The 19,857-nt window shown below is 56.4% G+C and overlaps 2 protein-coding genes across 3 annotated transcripts in view; one reads left to right on the top strand and one right to left on the bottom strand.

The window, feature by feature from the left end:
- L3MBTL1 (L3MBTL histone methyl-lysine binding protein 1) overlaps positions 1-16,924 on the top strand; it is a 31,680-nt gene extending 14,756 nt beyond the window's left edge. Inside the window, exons 9-23 of one of the 2 annotated variants that reach the window (XM_072879311.1) lie at positions 917-1,008; positions 1,656-1,760; positions 2,643-2,778; positions 3,307-3,398; positions 4,464-4,615; positions 5,611-5,687; positions 6,131-6,216; positions 6,792-6,902; positions 7,187-7,301; positions 7,557-7,656; positions 8,610-8,807; positions 9,070-9,179; positions 10,134-10,291; positions 11,126-11,188; positions 12,275-16,924. In XM_072879311.1, the coding sequence (XP_072735412.1) occupies positions 917-1,008; positions 1,656-1,760; positions 2,643-2,778; positions 3,307-3,398; positions 4,464-4,615; positions 5,611-5,687; positions 6,131-6,216; positions 6,792-6,902; positions 7,187-7,301; positions 7,557-7,656; positions 8,610-8,807; positions 9,070-9,179; positions 10,134-10,291; positions 11,126-11,188; positions 12,275-12,409 (1,730 nt within the window). In that variant the 3' untranslated portion in view covers positions 12,410-16,924. The remainder of the gene's footprint in view (positions 1-916; positions 1,009-1,655; positions 1,761-2,642; positions 2,779-3,306; positions 3,399-4,463; positions 4,616-5,610; positions 5,688-6,130; positions 6,217-6,791; positions 6,903-7,186; positions 7,302-7,556; positions 7,657-8,609; positions 8,808-9,069; positions 9,180-10,133; positions 10,292-11,125; positions 11,189-12,274) is intronic. The other variant, XM_072879313.1, reaches the window with a different exon arrangement.
- Positions 16,925-17,076: 152 nt separating this feature from the next.
- LOC140659517 (osteoclast-associated immunoglobulin-like receptor) lies at positions 17,077-19,508 on the bottom strand. Its single transcript, XM_072879265.1, has 5 exons — positions 19,190-19,508; positions 19,064-19,099; positions 18,593-18,862; positions 18,061-18,345; positions 17,077-17,361 (listed from the first exon to the last, which is right to left on the bottom strand). Exons 1-5 carry the CDS (start codon positions 19,221-19,223, stop codon positions 17,237-17,239), a joined length of 750 nt encoding a protein of 249 aa, XP_072735366.1. The 5' UTR covers positions 19,224-19,508; the 3' UTR covers positions 17,077-17,236.
- Between the last annotated feature and the right edge of the window lie 349 nt (positions 19,509-19,857).

The raw sequence follows: 19,857 nt of genomic DNA, 5'->3' as shown, positions 1-19,857 counted from the left end.
TCCCTAAGCCCAAGGGAGGAAGCAGTTGGTCTGTTTTTCCTCAGCATTTCTGGCCTGCCCGGCCCAAGGCTGTGTGCCATGGCTGACCTGTGCTGTGAATTACTCAGTGCTGGAATAGGCACAGCACTCCTGGAGTCCCTTCAGGCGCTACGAAGCAGGGAGAGAAAGTGGCTGGAGAGCAAGAGACTTGCGTTGTGTCCTGTGTGCCTCAGGCAAGGCCTTTGTGGCCTTCCTAAAGGGGTCGAAGGCATGAAGGATCACGTCCCTGCCTATGAAGAGACAATGCTGTCATCTTTTTGTGAATACCATGAGGGTAAATGCATCTCTAGGGCATCAGGGTGGCCCTGGTGTGCCAAGGGGGGCTCAGATGGTTGTCTCAGAGCAGAGGATAGCAGAGCTGGTGCCTCTGGAGCGGTGGTGGGAGGTGAGCCCACTGCTGGTTTGACTGGCTGGGAGCCCCTTGCAGCTGGCATTGATTCCCAGACCTCTGGATGGATCCTGCTGGCTGTCCCAAATCCATCCGTGCTGTGGCCATTTCAGATGTACTGGCTGGAGGAGGACTGGTTGCAGAGGTGTCCTGATTCTTTGCACAGGATGGCTTGTCCCTCAGGCTCCTTAGGTGCCTTACTAGAGCGTTGTTCAGCGACAGAGGACATTTGGGTCATGGGGACCTATGTGAGAGGGGCCTCCTGGCTCTGTCCCCCCTCAGACAGCCGGCCAGGTTTGCTGGAGAAGGGGCTCTGGTAGGATGGTGCTGAGCTTTGCAGGGATGCAGGACTGTGCGTGAGAGCGGGATGCGGCCCCAGCGGGACCCATGCGCTCGCCTGCCCTCCACGCTGCGCCGAGGCAGGCAGGGACGGAGGCGGGAGCGGACCCTCAGCAGCGCCTCTTGTGTGTGCGTTTGTGCTGCGCTCAGGTGCCAGTGAGGAGAAGAAAGAAGGCTGGTCTTGGGCGTCCTACTTGGAGGAGCAGAAAGCTGTCGCTGCCCCTTTAGATCTCTTCCAGGATGTGAGTTGGGATTTTCCTGTCTTTTTCCCTCTTTCATCTTCTCTTTTCTTTCCCTTTTTTTTCCCACCCCTCCTCCTTCTCCTCTCTTCCTTGCTTCCCTATTTTGCGGGACTCTGAGCGATAAGCAAGCTCCCATCTTCAACTGGAGGTGACCAGTCAGCCTCCAGTTTTGATCTGCCCCAAGTCCCACTCCCCAGCAGGGTGCTGTCCCCCATCCCAAGCACCCCACATTTGCCCAGGACGCCCCTGTGGCTCTGGCAGGGTGGTGGAGCCTTCCTCGAAAGCTTTCCAGCCCTTCCTCGAAGCCAGGTGTGGGCTCTCCTGAGGCCACGTTGCTGCGCTGCACCCCTGCTCCCGGGCGTCTGATTGCCAGGGTGCAAGAGGAGCCAGGCCCGTGCCCCACTCTCCCCAGCTGCGGCTGTTAGCCCAGGGACACCCTGCCCTGCCAGTAGCAGGAGACGCAAACCCACAAGGAGGAGGAAGAATGTGTTTTTCTACGGGAAAAGGATTAAAATTTGGACGACAACATGTGGCCCACAACCTCCTGGTCCCAGCAGCTCCCATTGCCTGATGGTTGCTCCTTGGGATGGTTCTAGACCCAACTACCTGCGTCATTTTTTACATTGTAGTCTAATTTTTGTTTCCAGTACCAAGCAGCTTCCCAGCACAAGAATGGCTTTAAAGTGGGGATGAAGCTGGAGGGGATCGATCCGCAGCACCCATCTATGTACTTTATCCTGACAGTGGCTGAGGTAAGGTGCCGCCGGTTCCCACGTTCCTTGGTCCCTCCTCGCACCGGCGCAGCGGGAGGCTCTGTGGGAGGGGAGGTGCTGCCGGCTGGCCTATGGAGGAGACGGGCTTTGGGCCCTCGCCTGCATGTCACTGCATGAGATGAGCTGGTGCTCCAGCACCTCGGTCAAGCAAACGGGGAGTTTCCTTCCAGTTCGTAGGGGCAGGAGACAGTGCTGTGGAGCAGCTGTCATGCGTCAGCCTAGTTGGTCTCTCCATCACTCTGACACAGTAGGCCCATGGGGGGAAAGACTGTGGTGATGGCAACAGCTTCTTATCTTTGAGCTGATGCCGCTCAGACAGGTCTGAGCCCTTGAGAGGGAAGGTATGGAGGTATCCCATTGCTATTCCTTGTGTCCGTGGAGGCCCTCTGTCTGTGGGGCTCTCTGCTCAGCTATGTGGCAGCTGAACCAGCCTCGCAGTGCTCCCCAGGCAGCCAGGGAGATCAGCCGTACAACAGTGGCTGCTGTTCTTGCTGCTGGAGAGATTTCACCAAAGCAGCATGGCATTTACCCAAAATCCCTGCGCCAGCTTCTCCCCTGGGTGCAGAAAAGGGAATCCTTGCACTCCCAGCAAGGTGCCCCACCATGGCATCTCACACACCAGCCTGAACCTCCCTTCTTAGGGCTGGCTTGTGGTGGCCTTGCACTTACCTTGTTCTGTGCTGGACACCTTTTGGGACTGGCATGTGCCTCCTGATTTGGGCACTAGCCTATGATTAACTCTTGGCTTCCCTAAGTGATATGCTGAGATTATGTGCGGGAGGGGAGGTGCATGTGGTGCTCAGCCTGGGACAGCAGGAAGTTTCCGTGGTCCTTTCCTTTTCCTGCCCTCCCTGCCGGTAGGTGTGCGGTTACCGGATGCGCCTCCACTTTGATGGCTACTCTGAGTGCCATGATTTCTGGCTGAATGCTGACTCCCCTGACATCCACCCCGCTGGCTGGTTTGAGGAGACGGGGCACAAACTCCAGCCCCCAAAAGGTAAGGAGTTAGCGATTCTCAGTTGGTGGGTCCTGTTGAAGGATGGGGGACGAGTAGTGGGCCCCCGAATGTAGAGCTGGAGATGGGGACAGGGTGGCTCCATGGGGCCCAGGAGGGGATGCTGCTGTGCTGTCCTGTTCCACAGGACAACCTTTCAGGCACCCATCACGCTAAAGATCTCTGTTCGCTCCCATTTTGGGGCAAAGCCCTGTCACCCTGGCTGTCCCAGTGCCAGGCTGGAGCCAGCAGCTGTGCCCCAGGGCCGGTGGGACTGATGCTCTCTGGGGAGGAGCTGAGCTCTGGATTTCCACTCCGCTGCTAATGTTTCCTAGCACTCCTCAAAATCAGCCGTTGGGCCTAAGCCAATGGGCTTTGGGTTTCCCAGGGCCGCTGTAGACCCCATCCACCCACAGCAGGACATGCCTGGCAGGGTGAGGGCTGGTCAGGGATGGCTGGGCTCAGCCTTATGACCTCCTGGCTGCTCTCTGTGAACTTGCTGGTCTCATTTCTCTTCCTGAGGGGTTGTAGGTTATAAGGAAGAAGAATTCAGCTGGACAAACTACCTGAAGATAACAAAGGCTCAGGCAGCTCCTAAGCACCTCTTCATGGTCCGAAACACTGTGAGTAGCAGCTTCTCCTTCCTGCCAGAGCCTGCAGGTTCAGGTGTGACTTCTTCCCCTCCAGCTGAGCAGAATGCTTCTGCTAGTGCTGGGCTTTTCTCTGTCCACCCCACACTTCTCAAGCCCACAGTGCAGAGGGCCAGGAGAGGGTACTGCTGGCATTGCTTAATAAGATGCGTCACGCTTTGCTGCTGAGGATCTGTAGCTTGGACACTAGTTTGGTGTGCCCAAAATTGGCATCGGTCTGATTCACTGTTTCATCCAGGTCAGTCTCATGAACAGTTAAATCTGTTGCAAAAGTACTGGTGAGGAGAAGTAACCACTACTCTCAACAATTATTTTGCCAAAACCCCTCAGTTAATGTTTCATAAGTATAATTCTTTTGTCTCTGTTTTGTGTCTTCATTGTTTCTGTCTCTGCCTTTATTTTTCATATGGCAGCTTGGGTAAGGAAAATGGGAATATAGCAGAGTGCAAAATGCTGATGGTTTCTTTGTCAGCTGCAGAGGAAATTCAACCTACTGATAAACCAGCTTCTTCAAGTTATTTATTGTGTCTAAACCCTCCTGTTCATTGCTGCAACAATCCCACTAGAGTGTGTGGTGCAGCGTTTTGTACAGATTTTGGATCCAAGAAATAAAGGCAAGGTAGGATGAAGGGCCCCATCCCAGCTCCTCCTGCTAAGCCTAGGGCATTGGTCACTACTAACACTGGACGAGAACGACCGCAAACAAGTGTTTTGTGACAAAATCTGAATCAGTCTAAGTTGGAGGCTGTTTGTCTCTTGGAGGTTACTGCTTATGGAAGATCCTGAGGGTCTGAAGATTTCTTTTCCTCTTTCTTTGCGTGGCCAAGCTGAGTTACTTACCCTCTGCCTCTTTTCTGGCACGCACAGCAGGGCACTGCCCTTCTGGGATTGTAAGTGGTCCTGGGCCTGCCTGGAGGCCAGGAAGTGTCTGGTTTTGGGAGGGTTTGGGCAGGTGCCTCCTTGCAGCAGGCAAGGGAAGTGGTGAAGAAGGCACTGGGACCACGGCTCTGAAAGAAACCTGTCCCTCTCTCCTCCCAGCACGAGGCTTCCCCGGGCTTCGAGGTGGGCATGAAGCTCGAAGCTGTGGATCGCATGAACCCTTCCCTGATCTGTGTTGCCACAGTGACTGACGTGGTGGACAATCGCTTTTTGGTGCACTTTGACAACTGGGATGATACTTATGACTACTGGTAAGTGCTCCTGGGGTGCCAGTGCTGGGGAGACACCCCACCATTGCTTCTGCAAGAGTGACAGGGTGCTCAGGAAAGTGTGGGACGATCCCAGCATGCTGCTGCAGACAGGCCACCAGTGGTCCAGTGAGGCAGAGGGTCACCTCCCTGTGCTGGGGGACAAACCTTTACCTGTTCCTTGTCACCTCCTGGGACATTGCCATGGCCCTGTAGTTAATGTGGGGCAAAGACAGGTGTGATTGCATGCTGTGGGCTCGCCCTGAAACCCACTTGGGAGATGGGGCCACCTGCAATGCAGACACTGAAAGCCTGATCTTAAAAGGAGCTCCTGTGTCTCTAGGCAGGGGATTGTGGCCGGGGTGGGGAGGTGTCCCTGTTGAGGCTGGTTAAGGCCAATTAAAATGGCCAGTTAGCACAGTCAGGGTCCTGAGAGCAGCTCTGTTTCCTTTGTGGCTGGAGCCCTCTGACCTTCTCTTACTTCTCACCCTGAGGAGCTGTGGGGCTGCAGTGGTTTCTGGTCCCGGCTGCTCCTCACTCGCTGGTGCTGGGCAGCTACCTGCTCTGTCCCGGGGCAGACCTGTGAAGCAGCAGCACCTGAGTGTGCCGTGACCTACTGGGAGCCGTGACCAGGATGTGAGCCCCCTGATTGCTCAGGTCTCGCTGCTGCGAGCTCTGAAAGGCGCGGCCCGTCTCCCCGCTCGCAGCAAAGGGTCGCTGTTCCCTGGGCAGCTCCGCGGCAGGGCTTGCACCTGGGGCGTGTTCATGTCCTGCCCCTCTGAGCTGGCGTCCCCCTGCTCTAGCCCTTGCCTTGCCAGGGCCTGTGGTTCCCTGGGTCACTCAGGGACAAGGGTGCTGTAGAACACCTCGGCTTCTGCAGGGGCTTTTGCTGGTGGTGCAGGCCTGGGGGCTACTGCTGGGCCCCCGCAGCCTGCGCTGTTGGGCGGTGATGAGCCGGGTATCTCAGCCCTGTGTAAGAGTTTGGGCATGTTTTCTAGGTGTGACCCCAGCAGTCCATACATCCACCCAGTTGGATGGTGTCAGGAGCACGGCAAACCCCTCACACCTCCTCAAGGTGAGTCAGTGGCCTGGGAGCACAGCCTTCACTGGCGCATCCACTTGGGGACAGAATTCCCAGGGTGGCATGGGGAGCCCGGGGGTGCAAACCCCATGGTCCTTGCTTGTCTGCAGGCCCAGGCAGCTTCCTTCAGCAAGGCCACAGCCAGGGAGGCGGCATGCTCATGCCGAGGCTCCTGCGCACGTGTTCAGGTGCAGCACGGTGATTGTGCCAGGCCAAGTGGAGACACGAGGAGGACCCAAGCTGTCTGTGCAGATGTTTCTGCTTCCTTGTACCCTGGATTTCGTGGTCCATGAGAAAATAGTAGCACTTCTTGATGTCTCTTGGGTTCCCGTGTGCCTGGCACAGACTTGGTTGGTCCTTCAAGGCAGTAGGACGTTCTGGGGTACTTGCTGTCTTCCTGCAGGCATGTCTCACCTTCTGCATCTTCCCCCTTCTAGATTACCCTGACCCTGACAACTTCACCTGGGAAAAGTACTTAAAGGAGACTGGATCATCTGCTGTCCCAGCTTGGGCCTTTAAAGTAGTGAGTGCCACATCATCTGCTCCACTGTGCCTGGGCAGGAATTTGGGTTTTCTCCATTGTCAGGTCTTTGCTTTTATGAAAAGCCAAGTAATGTTCAGTATGCTCCTGCCACAGGCCTGGCGTTTGGATCTACACTCAAGGTTCCGAAGTCAGGGCTATCCTGGGCAAATAGTTCAAAACTGTGAAAAATGGGAAGTATGACCATCCCCTCGGCTGGACAGGAGCCGGGTGATGGGAAATCATTTAGGCTTGCTTGATAGTTGTTGTCTCCAACTGCAGCAGCAGCAGCTGTGTCCAGCCAAGTGTGGCTGCAATATAGATCCCCCAAATGTGTCTCTTGGAGACCTTCTGTGCTTGGGCACAGCTTTCCCATCTTTGTAAAACACAGCTCAGATCCGGGAGGCCTGTCCCCACTCTCTCCTGTTGCCACTGTGAGCAGGGATGGCTCTTACCCAGACAGGCCAGGGCTGGGAGCTGGGCTTGAGGAGTGCACACTGCTGGGAAAGCTGCTGAGGGGCGCGGGAGCCCGAAGCACAGCCCTGCTCCCCGCTGACCTGGGTTCTTCCTGGCCCCAGCGCCCACCCCATGGCTTCCTGGTCAACATGAAGCTGGAGGCAGTGGACAGGAGGACTCCTTCCTTCATCCGAGTGGCCAGTGTGGAGGATGTGGAAGATCACAGGATAAAGGTGGGTGCTGGAGTCTCGATGCTGAGCCTGTGTCCGGGCACTGTGCTGGCTTGCTCCTGCCCTTCCCAACTCACTGCCAGTTGCAGTGGCAAAGTGTGTGGAGGTCTGTGGAAGCACACCGTGTGGAGGATAGCAGGTCCCAGTGCCTGGCTCCAGGAGTGGAGGAGAGCCTTGTGCTGCAGTTCAGCTCTACCCTGCTGCTTGCTGTCAGCTTGGAGGGCTCCAGAGCTCCTCAGAGAGGTGCCCTGAGGTTTGAAGGGTGACCTCTCTACTTGTCTCCCCAGATCCATTTTGATGGTTGGAGCCATGTCTATGATTTCTGGATTGATGCGGATCATCCAGACATCCACCCCATAGGCTGGTGCTCAAAAACTGGACACCCACTGCAGCCTCCTCTCAGTAAGTTCTGTGCCTGGCTCAGTCCCTGACACCAGGGCCCAAGCGTGCCAGATCCCCACTGTCACCGCCACCTGCCCATGCACAGAAATGGGAGGGTAGGTGCTGGCCAAGGATGGGCAGGGAGGAAGGGCTTTTCCATGGAGTTGTCAGTTGGAAAAGTCCTCCCTGTTTGGTGCAGGCAGGGAGCCAAGAGCCCTGGCTCTGCCTGGGGCTGCAGCTGTGACAGTCTCTCTCCTGTTTTTCCTCATGGTCTAGGGCCAAAGGAACCAGCCTCCTCCGCCCACGGGGGCTGCCCAACCCTGGGCTGCAAGAGCATCCCTCACACCAAGAGCTCCAAGTACAGCTTTCACCACAGGTGAGCTCCCCAGCGTGGCTCAGAGGGGCACAGCTTCCCTGCTGGCCCGTGCCGGCCCTTCCTCCACTCCTCCGCACATGGCACCCACACCAGCGACCAGCCCTTCCCTGCACCCACCCCATGCCTGGCTCTGCTCCCTGCTTAGGGGCAGCCCTTGCTCTCCCCAGGCCAGGCCCCAAGGCAGCCCAGAGCCTGCAGCTAGTGTAACTCCTGTGAGCTCCTACTCGGCATCTGTCCTGTGGCACCCAGAGCCCCTGGGTGCCCATCTGCCTGTGGGGACGTATGGACTACGTAGGGGACCGTGCCTCTAAGATGCTGTTCACTGATACCAGCTTCGAGGATGATATTCCTCCCACCCCTCATGGATGCCTTTGACTGTGAGGTTGTGACCTGGGAAGTCCTGAGAAGGAACAGTGCATCTCCCCCAGCTCAGTCAGTCGCTTGCGTGAGCTTTTCCAGGGGAAACCAGGCGCAGTGTAGTGCCGACCCCAGCACGGCAGGCTGGCGTCAAGAGGAGCGAGTATGGTGGAGCATCTGTGGGGATGGGGAAGGCAGATCTGGCTCCCAAGGGTTTCTTTACTGGTCACACTCATGACACTTGCTTCCTCCTCACTCTGAGGCTAGTCTGGATGCCTGTGAGGGCAAGGAAGGGAAGGTGGAGACTCTGTGAACCCCAGTGACCTGCTTGATCAGCACTGTGGTGATTTGCACAGGGTCGCTGTGACAGCAGTGGAGAAGGTGGGACAGGTCTTTGTACCTGGACGGCCTGGGTGTACCCTTCCTGTGCACCCAGCGCCCTTGCCCCAGGAGTTTGTTCAGCATGTCTTTGCTCTGCTTTCCGTGGCCAGGGCTACTGCTTCCCGTGCTCGGGGATGGAGGGGTGGCCTTGCTGGCTCGCCCGCCCCATGCTGTTCTGAGCCAGGTCCAACACTTGCCTCCCCTCTGTTCTCTAGGAAGTGCCCCACGCCGGGTTGCGACGGGTCAGGACACGTGACTGGGAGATTCACGGCCCATTACTGCCTCTCAGGGTGCCCGCTGGCAGAGAAGAACCAGGGCAGGCTTAAGGCAGACTTGTCCGACACAGAGGCCTCAACTCGCAAGAGGAACCTGATTGGCTTCCCTCAGCGAAAGAAATCTCGGCACCACGGGAGGTAGGGGCAAGCCCGGTGAGCACCGTGCAGCAGTGCAGGGCCCCTGCACCGTGACTGCCATCCCTGGGAGGGGTGGCCAAGGTGGAGAGGATCCTTGACCGGGGGGAGCACGGTTGCTGGCAGCTAGCGTTTGTCCTTCCAGCTCTGTTGGGCATGTCTCTTGGTTTTTCTTCCCATGTTTTGTGTCTTTAGCTGTCAACCCTTTGGGTCAGGGTCCAAGAGGTAATCCTTGCTCCCACTGCTAAGGCATCGCTCTGTGCAGTGTGGAGGAGGGCCCTCGGGCCAGTCCCAACCCAGTTGGAAATCAGTCTTCCTGTCTCTTTAGAGGGCGACCTCCAAAGTACCGGAAGATCCAGCAGGAAGACTTCCAGAGTAAGTGCTGTCCTCTGCTGCGGTGTCATTGCAGGTGCCTGGCTCGAGGAGCTGGGGTGGTGGCTGTTGGAGGCAGGTCTCCCTTGGCTCACTCAGACCTCACACAGGTCAGCACCAGTGAGGAGCCTGTGGTCGACCGCCAAAGGTGACCATCTGACAAAGAACGTCCCTGCCTCTTACCAGAGCTCTGCTAAGTCCTTTGTCATGTCTCTTGGTTTATGTCTGTGAATCTTTGAGTGCTTTAGGGCAGGGAATTAGGATCCTCTCTCTATGGCAGTGCATTTTCCCCAGCGCTTTGTCCTCTTCAGACAGGGAAGCTGTGCCTTCATCCTGTGGCTGCCGTACCCTAAAATATCAGTGTGGTTGTGAAGTGCCAAATTATTGCTGCAGTGCAGAAACTGATGCTGGACAGTTGGCTTGGAATTTAGTTCTGATTACTGACGTAAGATGATGACTGACATTTATTCCAGTCAGTATCCATTTTACCATGGGCTGTCCTGCTGCCTACCCCAGCGCTGGGGGTGAATGAAGAGGATCTCTTCTTGGGAGCCATCCTTGACTCCTTGGATCAGAGAGCAAGGGAGAAGCTTTGTTAAAAACATGAAATGAACTGAATGATATGGGATGGCATTCTGTTGTGAAATTTGACATTGAAATCTAGTTCAATGTGGAAAATTAATGATTGAAGGTGGTGAGAACAAGGCAAAGCCAAGCTTGTCTCTAAACTTCTTCCCCTGCCATCCCCAATCCCACCAAACTGAATGTTTGGATGCACTGATATCCTATTAACTCAAGGGACAAGCACTAGCTCTTGACACCTGGACCCGTGAGACCATCTGCTGCCAGCCCTGGGCCCTGCCCTGAACGAGGCCCTCCCCAAGGCTTGTAGGATAGGATGGGATGGGCTGTTCTTGTCCTTCTACCTTGTATCACATCTTGCATTTTTATTTCCAGCTATTTCTTCAGACAATATGCACCAGTCACTCTTCATGTCTGCCCTGTCTGCCCACCCTGACCGCTCCCTGTCGCTCTGCTGGGAGCAGCACTGCAAACTCCTGCCAGGGGTGGCTGGCATCACAGCAACTACAGTGGCCAAGTGGACCATTGATGAGGTAAGACGGTTTTGAAGGCTGCATGCTGGCTCCTACCCACTGGCATGGCTGGGAGCACTCTACCTGGCTGTGCAGCACCATGGTACATGCACCAGGCACAGAGGTGCTTCAGCAGCCACTTCCCTGGGCTAGCGAGAAGGTGGTCCACTGGACACGCTTGTGGGGTTCTGTGTGGACAGCTGCCAGACATGAGCCCTAATGGCAGCTTCTGGGAAGCACATGCAGAATTACCAGGTTCTCACTTGGCTTGAATGTGACACTAGCCCAGGCAGTCTCTTCATTTAGCATGTTACAGTTTTCCAAAGAAATCAGTTTCATCTTTGCCAAGTTAAAAAATTAAACCGTAGACTCTGCAGATAAGAAGTCACTTCCCTGTTTCTCTGAGAAAGAAATCTTTACCTCAGATTCTTCATCGTCACCTTCATTCACTTTCTTGGGCATCTACAATGGCCCCTCTTAAGGCCTGGGTAGCTGGAATTCTGGCACCAGCCCCAGCAGCCAGCCCTGCCTGATTTCCCCATTACCCTCCTGTGTGCCCCTCTCCTGCCCCCGCCCCTCAGTGGGAATCGTCTTGCTGCGCTGCAGATGGCTTGTTGGAGATGAAGCTGCTCTAGCATTTGCTGCTCTGGGGCTGGAGGAGGCCAGCACCTGTGCCCTGGTCCAAGGGTGATCTCTAGACATGGGAGGGTGCTGCAACCGCAGCCTTTGCCCTAACAGCCACATGTTACTGTACAGGGCACAAAATGCCTCTGTGGAAGTGAGGATGTGGGCTCATGGGGGGTCTCCAGCCAGAAACATTGCTTCTGTCTTGACATTTTTCTCCGTTATTCCAAGGTCTTTAGCTTTGTTCAGACTCTGACGGGTTGCGAGGACCAAGCCAAGCTCTTCAAGGACGAGGTGAGAAGGACTGGAGGATGAGTGCAGGTGGCCAAGGACAGCTGTTTGCCAACAGGGCAGGGAGGAATTGGCCAGTGGCCTTCCTGCAACGGATTGCTGCTGAATGCTGAGAGCATGTCCAGCACCTGGCAGTGATCCCACCCTGCAGCCTTCAGCGCAGCAGCCTCACTGCATTCGAGTGTGCAGCTGTCTGCCCGTGCAGATACAGTGGCAGGGGGGGAGATGCTGACCCCCGAGGAGCTGTGCTGCCCTGTTCTGCTGGCATGGGTGCGGGAGGGCCCCTCTGAGGAGTCTGGGATGGGGGAGCGGGAGGAGGATGGTGCTGCAGCATCACCTCCTGAGGGAAGCACCATCACCTCAGGTAGCCTGAGATAGCACCATCATAGCACCTGATAGCACCATAGGACCTGAGATAGCACCATCACCTCCTGAGGGAAGCTGCTTACGCCTCACCCATTCATCCTTCCCCACCTGCATCCTCTCACCAGCACAGCAGTTTGGTGGCATTGCTGTCTGTCAGCCAGGTTTATCATTTTAGACCCCTCTGTGGACAGACGCACAGAGAGACTGCTTTCTGGCATGCACAGTACACCCAGGGCAGGCTGATCCTGGGCGCGTTGGGTACAGCAAGTGTCCCAGCCTGTTAGTGAATGGGCCCTGTGCTTTCAGGGTGCCCAGGCACGCAAAGCTGAGCTGAGGGCAGCCTCCACGCGTGCCGGGACCTGGAGCAGGGAATGGACGGGTGTTTGCCCAGAGCAGGTTGCCTTCTGGCTGTGTGCTGTGCCGGTTGTGCTCTGGTGCAGAAGCCCAGGCCAGCTGCAGTGTGAGCTCCTGGGGCAGCCCCTGGAAGGGCCTTTCCCTGTCTCTGCCCTGTTCCTGGGCGCGCAAGCTCCCGGCTCTGGCTTATCTGGGGCAGCACGGGAGTGCTGTGGGTGGACCCTGCTCTACTCCCTGGGATCATCTGTGGCACCTGGCTGAGGGTGAGTGCGACTGTGCATGTCCCCAGGTCGTGCCCGTGCTGGCTGTCCCTAGGAAGTCACAGCCTGGGTTTTCGGTGAGTGCCTTTGTCCATGCTCTCCTCTCCAGATGATCGATGGCGAGGCGTTCCTCTTGCTGACGCAGGCTGACATCGTCAAGATTATGAGTGTCAAGCTGGGCCCGGCACTCAAGATCTACAATGCCATCCTCATGTTCAAGAATGCTGATGACACCTTAAAGTGACTTTTCGTGGCCCGATCGGGACCCTCCCTTAGCACTGGTGCTGCCAAACTGTCTGGTCAGGACAGATTCCCCCCGACCGACCGCAGCTTGTCATGTCCTGCCCATGTCCTCTCGGGTGCCACATCTCCGCCCTCCCACCAGTCCATCTCCCATCCTCTCCCCTCCCCTCCATGCTGCCCTTCTCCTCCAGCGCTGGGTACAGGCTGACCCTGAGCCTCGGGGGCAGCTGCAGGGACGGAGGGTGGACGTGGGACTAGCCTGTCTTAGCGCGACAGCTGCCCCCCATGTCCTGCTGTGACTGCACCGATTCAGGGGTGTGTGTTGAGGGACGGGGGAGCAGTGCGGAGGGTGTGGCAGCTGGGGGCCGACACCACTACTCAAGTCACCCAGATAAGGGAAGGGACTGACTGCCCGCGTACGTGCTCGCACCCGTTTAAAGGCGGGGTTTGGCTTTGCTCAGCAGCTGAGAGATTTTTTTTTTTCCCCCTCAATGTGTTCCTCTCGGGGGCCTTGTGCTAACATCATTTCCAAGGGACGCTCTCAAGGAGCTTCTGCTCACTTTGCCTTTTTCTCTGAATTCTTTTGACTTTCCCTTTTAAGGCCAGATTATGACTTTGCTTTGCCCCTTCACCGCACTGGGAAGCAGTGGCCCACCTCTTGCCCCTTCCAGGGAGCAATGTGTCCTGGCTGCTGCTCTGCCCGCAACCAGCGTCTGTGCTTTATTCCTCTTTACTGTAATGCAGCAGCCCCAGGGCCCCACAAGGCCAGGGCTGGATGGGTGCAGAACAAGCTCCATTTCCTCTTGTTCTTCAGGCTGTCTTGGCCACCACGTCTCTGGGAGAAAGGATGCTTGGTTAACTTGTTCCCCTTGCAGCAATTAAAAAAATCCTCTGCCAAGGAGAGTCGGGCCCTCTTTGGTCCACGTATTAAGAGCAAGGCCCTTTCTAGAGTGGAGACAGCTGCCAAGGACAAGAAGCATCCATTCCTCCATAGGCAGATCCACAGCTCACTTCTGAAGGCGTTCCTGAATTGGCTGACTCCATCCTGCCAAGCTGCCTTCTCCCCCTTTTTTGCCTTCATGAGGCCCCCAGGTCTTGCTGTCTGAAGAGCAGGATCTTCTGCTGCCCCTGGATTCCTTACCTGCAGAGCTAAAAGAAATTCAGCAGTTAACTGGTTTTTTTCTGTCCTTTTAGTAACACAGCACCTTTTCAACAAGGGGGCAGGCACTTTGGGAATGCCCATGGAACACTGTCCCTTGTAATGGAGGAGAGGCCAAGTACGTGAGGACTCCAGCGCCAGGAAAGCCAACATTTCTGGGGGGTCCTGGCAGAGTCCCAGGCAGCTTCTGATAGTCCCTGTGTCCCCTGCTGCACTCGCCATTGTCTGTCATCCTGTGCACGCCTGCTGTGGGTGCTGTTGGAGCTCGTGGTGTGGCAGTGCAGTGCTGGAGGGCAGCCACCTGCCCTGAGGGCTCTCCACAGTCTGCAGTGATGTGATCCAAGTCCTACGTCTACTTTCTTTCCCATTCCCAAGAATGACATATCAGTAGCAAAACAATTTTTCCCCCTTTCCCAGTGCCCAAAGACAGGGATGAAGGGATCTTAGCAAGTGCACCAGCAATGTGTCTTGGAGCAGCGCTGCCTTGGGAGCCGCTGTCACACCTGGGTCAATCTGTTCTAGGCTTCCCATGGAAATGTAGCATTTTGACTCTTTGTTATTGAATATTTGGGGTCACATTTGACCTGCTCTTGAAATGTCTGCTGCTTGCTTTTCACGCAGGACTTGCAACGAGTCCATGTATTTGTTTTGTCAATGCTTGGGTTTGATTTAGGCAGCTCTCCCTCTCCTTTCCTCTTTTATTTTCTTCCATCTCTTCAAGCACTGCAATGTGGCCAGCTGTGGAGAGAGGGGGAGTGGGAAGGAACAGCCGTGTCCCTGGGTCCCACAGTCACTCCCCAAGTCACCCCTGATCTGCAGTAAATGATCCTGGAGTTGGTCTCCTCATTTGATGGGGAGTCTCTGGGCCACTGTGTGCTGGGGGAGAAGAGGAGGAGCCCTGGGACCTTCAGCTGTGAGACTCTCTGTGTGAACGGTGCAGAGACCTCTCCAGGTGTGGTCTGGAACGGAACGGCTCCCTTGCAGGGGACATAGTTAACGAGCTTAAAAGGAAACCTTATGAAAGCATCCTATTCTCATCTGCTCTATTCCTTCATGCTAAGTCATCCCTCCTGTTGGGGAAGGGACTAAGCGCTGTCCCTGGGTGCTGGGAGAGGAGTTGCTACCCAGGTGTCGGATCCGAAACTAGTGTGAAGGATGGAGAGCCTTGTCTCTCACAGGGCTGCCCTGGAGAGCTGAGGTGGTGGTGAGCTCAGAAGATCCCTACTGAAGGGGAAGAGGAGCCATGAGCCAAGCCACGGCTGGCTCACAGTACTGGGTACAACCAACTCCACCAGCTCTTGCTCTGCTGTTGGCTGCAATCACGCCGTGCTCTGCCTGGGCACCAGCAAAACGGGCAGAGGTGCGTGCTCCAGACTGTGCCAGCCATGGGCATCAGCAGGGAGCTGTGCCGTGGGGTACCGCCTTACCTGGGCTCTTTTGACCTGCCTCTAAGAGAGCAGGCGCAAACTGGACAGGACTGCCAAGGTGCTCCTCCTTGGCTGGGGGGTCTGGCTGCACAGCTGGACCCCAGGTCTCTGCTGGGTCTGAGCTCTGCGCAGGGAGCAGCTGCCAGGAAAACCAGCCCCGCTGGAAGGGTGATGTGAGATGTGAGGGTCTCTGTCGCGCACACTTACCTGCTGTCTTGAGCATCAGTTCATCAGCCAAGAGGGGCTGGCTCAGCCATTTGGGTACAAAGCTTCTGGATTCATCTGGCTGAGAGAGTTACAGGGTTTGTTGGTGGTCAAGGGCTATTTACTGTTAAAACTTATAACCTTCTTCTTGTTTCCTTCAAAACCAAACCAAACCCAAAGCATTGTGTGTGTACGTGTGGATGGGTGCTTGTGGAAGTACCACGACGCCATTTCCCCTGCTGTTGGTGTGTTGCTGTTTTAATGTGGTGGTCTCTGTGGCTGTGGAGGCAGCAGGCTCTGGTCCCAGGGTCTCGGGTGATGTGTCCTCCGTGAGCAGAAGTTGTCTCTGGTCCCAGCAGGGAGGCCAGGAGAAGGAAGGTTTGCTGCACCCCTGGCCTTGGCAGGTCCTCCATCTCCACAGAGCACTGATTGGGAGTCTCCCCTTGGGGAGCATCAAGGGCAGCTGTGACCAAGGCAGAAGCACCAAAGTTTTTCATCCTTCCCCTGTTGCCCAACCAAACTCCTCACAGGGATGTCCACTGCCGTGTCACTAAGAAGCCAGAGAGGACAAGGGGCTGAGTCTGGCCCACAGGTTCCTCTCTGGGGTCTTTCTGAGAGATGTGACTGCAGCCAAAATGTTTAAGTCAATGAAGAATTTTTCAAGTTTGAGTGGAGGCCCCCAAGCCTGTGCTTGTGTCGTTCCTGCCCCTGCTGCTGCAGATGGTGTTGGCAGGGCTTAGCTGGAGCCATGGGAGATGTCCCACCACATGCTCCAGCCTCGGGCACAGGGTGTCTTCTGGGGCAGCTGGTCCACAGGTGACTGGGTGTATGGGAGCAGTTGGAGCCTTTCAGGAAGGTGTTTCTCCCTCCTTGGGGAAATGGGCAGCATCGTGACAGTGTGAGGCCAAGGTCTCCGTTTCTGTGAGAGCAGCTAGCCTGAAGCTCAGCGAGGAGGACGGCCATGCCCGCCTCACCAGAGCACAGCTGCCTTCCTCCAGTGATTTCCATGTCGATCGCAAGCACTTTTAGAAAAGAAAGAAACCCTCCAAGTTGTCTAGGAGGGTTGAGGGCCTAGGGCAGCTGCTGCCTGCGGAGGCAAATCTGGGGACGTGAGTGCAATGAGGGGTGCTGGAGGAGAGGAGGGAGCCGTGAGAGGGATGTGACTTGGCTGCTTCTGCTCCTCTCTTCCTCACTCCTTAACCCCTGGGAGGGGACCCCTCGGTACAGAGGAGAGGGAAGGACCTGAGGGCTGCAGCCCAGCTCCCTTCCTCCAGTCCACCCCTTCCCTCTGGGGCCCGAGGCTCGCTCGTCCGTGGAGGGAGGAAAGGGGGGCATATTTTGGAAGGAGTGTGATTATGATAACAAAAGCTTTTTTGCACTTTCATTCATTTTGCACTCGTTTTTAATTTCTTTTTTCCGTGTTTTTGATATTCACACCTCCTCTTTGTGTTTTCATAACAAAAATACTTTTGTTGTAGCCAGTGAAGCTATTCTGGAACTTTGTGTCCTGAGTATACAGAGGTTTAAAGGTCCTATATATATAAATTTATATCCGTATAAAAGTAAATTTATATATATAGATCATGGTGTGATGTGTTTCGTCAGTGTTTTACAATAATAAACGAATGTGAGCAATGGAAGTCTGTGCAGGTGGAGACTGGTTATTGAGCCCTGCTGCCTCCCTTGGGGAAAGGCGCTTGTCCCTGCTGGGGACAGAAGGACACCGGACACACAGACACACCAGAGGGGGGGGGCTGCTGTGCCCCTGGGCCCCACCCCAGCCCAGAGCCCGGCCCCTGGCCACGGGGGTCACCCCAGCAGCGCAGAGCCCATCCCGCAGAGTGACTCCCGGAGGCAGCTGGTGGGGAGGAAGGGTTTATTTGTCCCGCTGTGAGGTGCGGGAGGGGAATCCGTGTTCCCCTGCTGGGCCCAGTCCCGGGGAGCTCTGCGTGCGGGGAGCGCGCTGGCCCCTCCGGCTCCGGCGGCTGGGGCAGCGTGGCCGTGTCTCCCGCAGAGGCAGAGGGAGCTGCGCCCCGGCCTAGCGGGGCCCCGGCCTGCGCCTGTGGCTGCACATGGCCTCGGCCACGATCAGCCCCAGCAGGACCAGGACCACGGCTCCCAGGGCCAGGCGCACCACGTTGACCCAGGTGTAATCTGCGTAACCTGCAGGGGACGGGAAGGGACGGTCACTGGGGGCCCCTGGGAGGAGCCGCCCGGGAGCTCCCAGACCAAAGGAGACCCGTGGGGGCAACAGGGGACCCAAGGGGACGGAAGGGGTACGCATGGGGCTCCCAGGGCAAACGGACGCATGTGGACAAAAGGACGTACTGGGGAGCTCCTGGGCTAAAGAGGGATAGAGGGAAGTTCATAGGGAGCAAAGGGGATAGAGGGAAGTTCATAGGGAGCCCCAAGGGCTCCTGTCGGCTCTACCTCCCACATCCCTGCCCCCCGGGACACCCCCTGCCCACGGTCTGAACTGTCACTCCACCCACTGGCACCAAAGACAGGGAGGAGGACAGGAACATGGAGCTGGCCCTCACCTGCCACTGCCAGCCAGACGGTGCCACTGGGCTGCGACGAGACATACGACTGTCCCTGGGGCTGGTAGGTGCAGGCATAGGTGTCCCCTGAGCCTTGCCCCCCAACTGGTAGCCAAGCAACCCTGTGTCTATAGGGTCTATAGCTTGTCTGTAGGGTCTCTGAGGAGTTGGCAAGGCTCAAACACATCTGAAGAAAGCTGTAATCCTCTGCTTGGGCACCTATTACAGCTGCTTTCTTCCCCCACATCCTCTTTTCTAGTTCCCCCAGGATGTGGCAGATACCAGGGAGGAAGAGTAGGATGTGGCTGGGGAGACGTCTCACCTCTCACCACCAAATCCAGGGTATTGCTGACAGCAGACCATTTGAACGAAGCATTCTTGGTGAAACACTGGCAGCTGTAGCGGCCCCCATTGCCTTCATGCACACGGGAGATGTTGAAATAATCTCGTTCCTTTGAGAGTATGTTGAGGGCTTTGACCTGGCCCTCCAGGTACAGGAAACAGCCAGCACTGGAGTGTACGATGGTGCAATGGAAAATCACATGAGCTCCTGCAGCCACCTCATGCCCAGGCAGGACAGAGAGGACAGGCTTGGGGAGATGGAACTCTGTGGGGAGAAGAGAGGGCATGAGAAGGTGTGCAGGGCTTTGACATGTTGCCGGGAGCCACTGGGATCTCCATGACCCCACCAGCTGGCTCAGGCAGAGGTGAAGATGGTCCCTACCTCTCCAAGCCAGGGAAGAGGGGAAAAACCCTGCCCATCGTGTGGACGGGGAAGCCAGGTGGCTTCGTGCATCCCGGTCTGCCCATGTGGCATCTGATCCCACGTGAAGGGGTGACAGCACATCCCTCACCTTGCACCATGACTTCCACGGTTTCACTGCGAGCCAGCACAATGCCTCCATCCAGGTAATGGCAGTTGTAAGCACCTGTGTCCTTTTGGGTGACATTAGAGATGGAGAACTCAGCCCTGCTGCCACGCAGCTCCAGGGTACGGAGCTGGCGGCCATCCTTGTACAGCACGAAGTTCCCACGGTCACGCTGGCAACTGCAACAGATGGTGGTGGAGCCTCCCGGTGGGATCACCCCAGGTGGCTTCAGGAAGATGGAGATTGAGGGGGCACCTGCACAGGGAGAGAGATGCTGCCAGACAGACAGGGAGTCCCCAGCGCCCGGCTGCCCTGCCGTGAGCCTGGAGCTGGCTCCAGGCCCCATCTCCACACAAGGGCGAGTTTTGTTCTGTGGGGCTGGGGAGGAGCCCTGGGAGATGGGTGGGGGCCCAGAGATGTGTCCAAACTCCCCATCTACCTCCTTATGATACTCACTTGGTGTAGCCTTGCTCTGTGCCACCAGCCAAGCACCTGCAAGAGAAACAGCTGTGTAACATCTCTGCAGAAGCTCCGGATGCCTCATGTCCCTCTCTGGGAACCCACACAGCTTCTGGCACTCACCGAAGGCTAGCACATGGGTCACAGGCAGCACCATGTCCCTCTTGGCTCCCTCCGTCCTCGGCTCAAGCAGGGCTTCTTCAGAGGAAGGTGTTGGCCAGAGGCACTAAGCAGCTGGGTGGTTTCCTGTGGGTCCTGATACGCCCTCGTTGCCACAAGCCACTTTCTGTCCCACGGCTTAGGTTTCCAGTTGCAGGGCTGGGATGGTTGAACTGGAACCAGAATGTCCCAGTCACCTGCCCAGGGCTGGGCACCCGTGACAACCTGGTCTTAGGATCCTGCGCACCTTAAGAGAGAAGCTATCGGGTCTGTTAGTTTCTCTTTCTTGTCTCTGGTCACTTGATGGGGAAATGGCTTCCTCTCAGCCCTTGCGAAATAGGGTGATGTTCTGCAACCGGGGCGGGGAGAAGAGACGGCTGGACTCTTTCTCAATCTTGGTGAGAAAGCTCCAACAAGCGGTATCATAAAATAGCTGGTTTAATAAGACAGAATAAAAAGGGGACTATAGATAGTGAGTAAATCTTACGTCCCCTCAGAGGCAGGGCACCCCACTTTCCTGCAGCATTGATGGACCCCGGATAGATTTTTCCACGGCATGCTGCGCAAATCCCATCTGTGGAGATGTGCCCAGCATCTGAAAGGGTGTAAGATTTACTTGTGATCTATGTTCC

Source organism: Ciconia boyciana, chromosome 14 (assembly GCF_034638445.1).
Source record: "Ciconia boyciana chromosome 14, ASM3463844v1, whole genome shotgun sequence".
Classification (NCBI taxonomy): domain Eukaryota; kingdom Metazoa; phylum Chordata; class Aves; order Ciconiiformes; family Ciconiidae; genus Ciconia; species Ciconia boyciana.
This window is presented reverse-complemented; position numbering and strand designations above follow the sequence as displayed.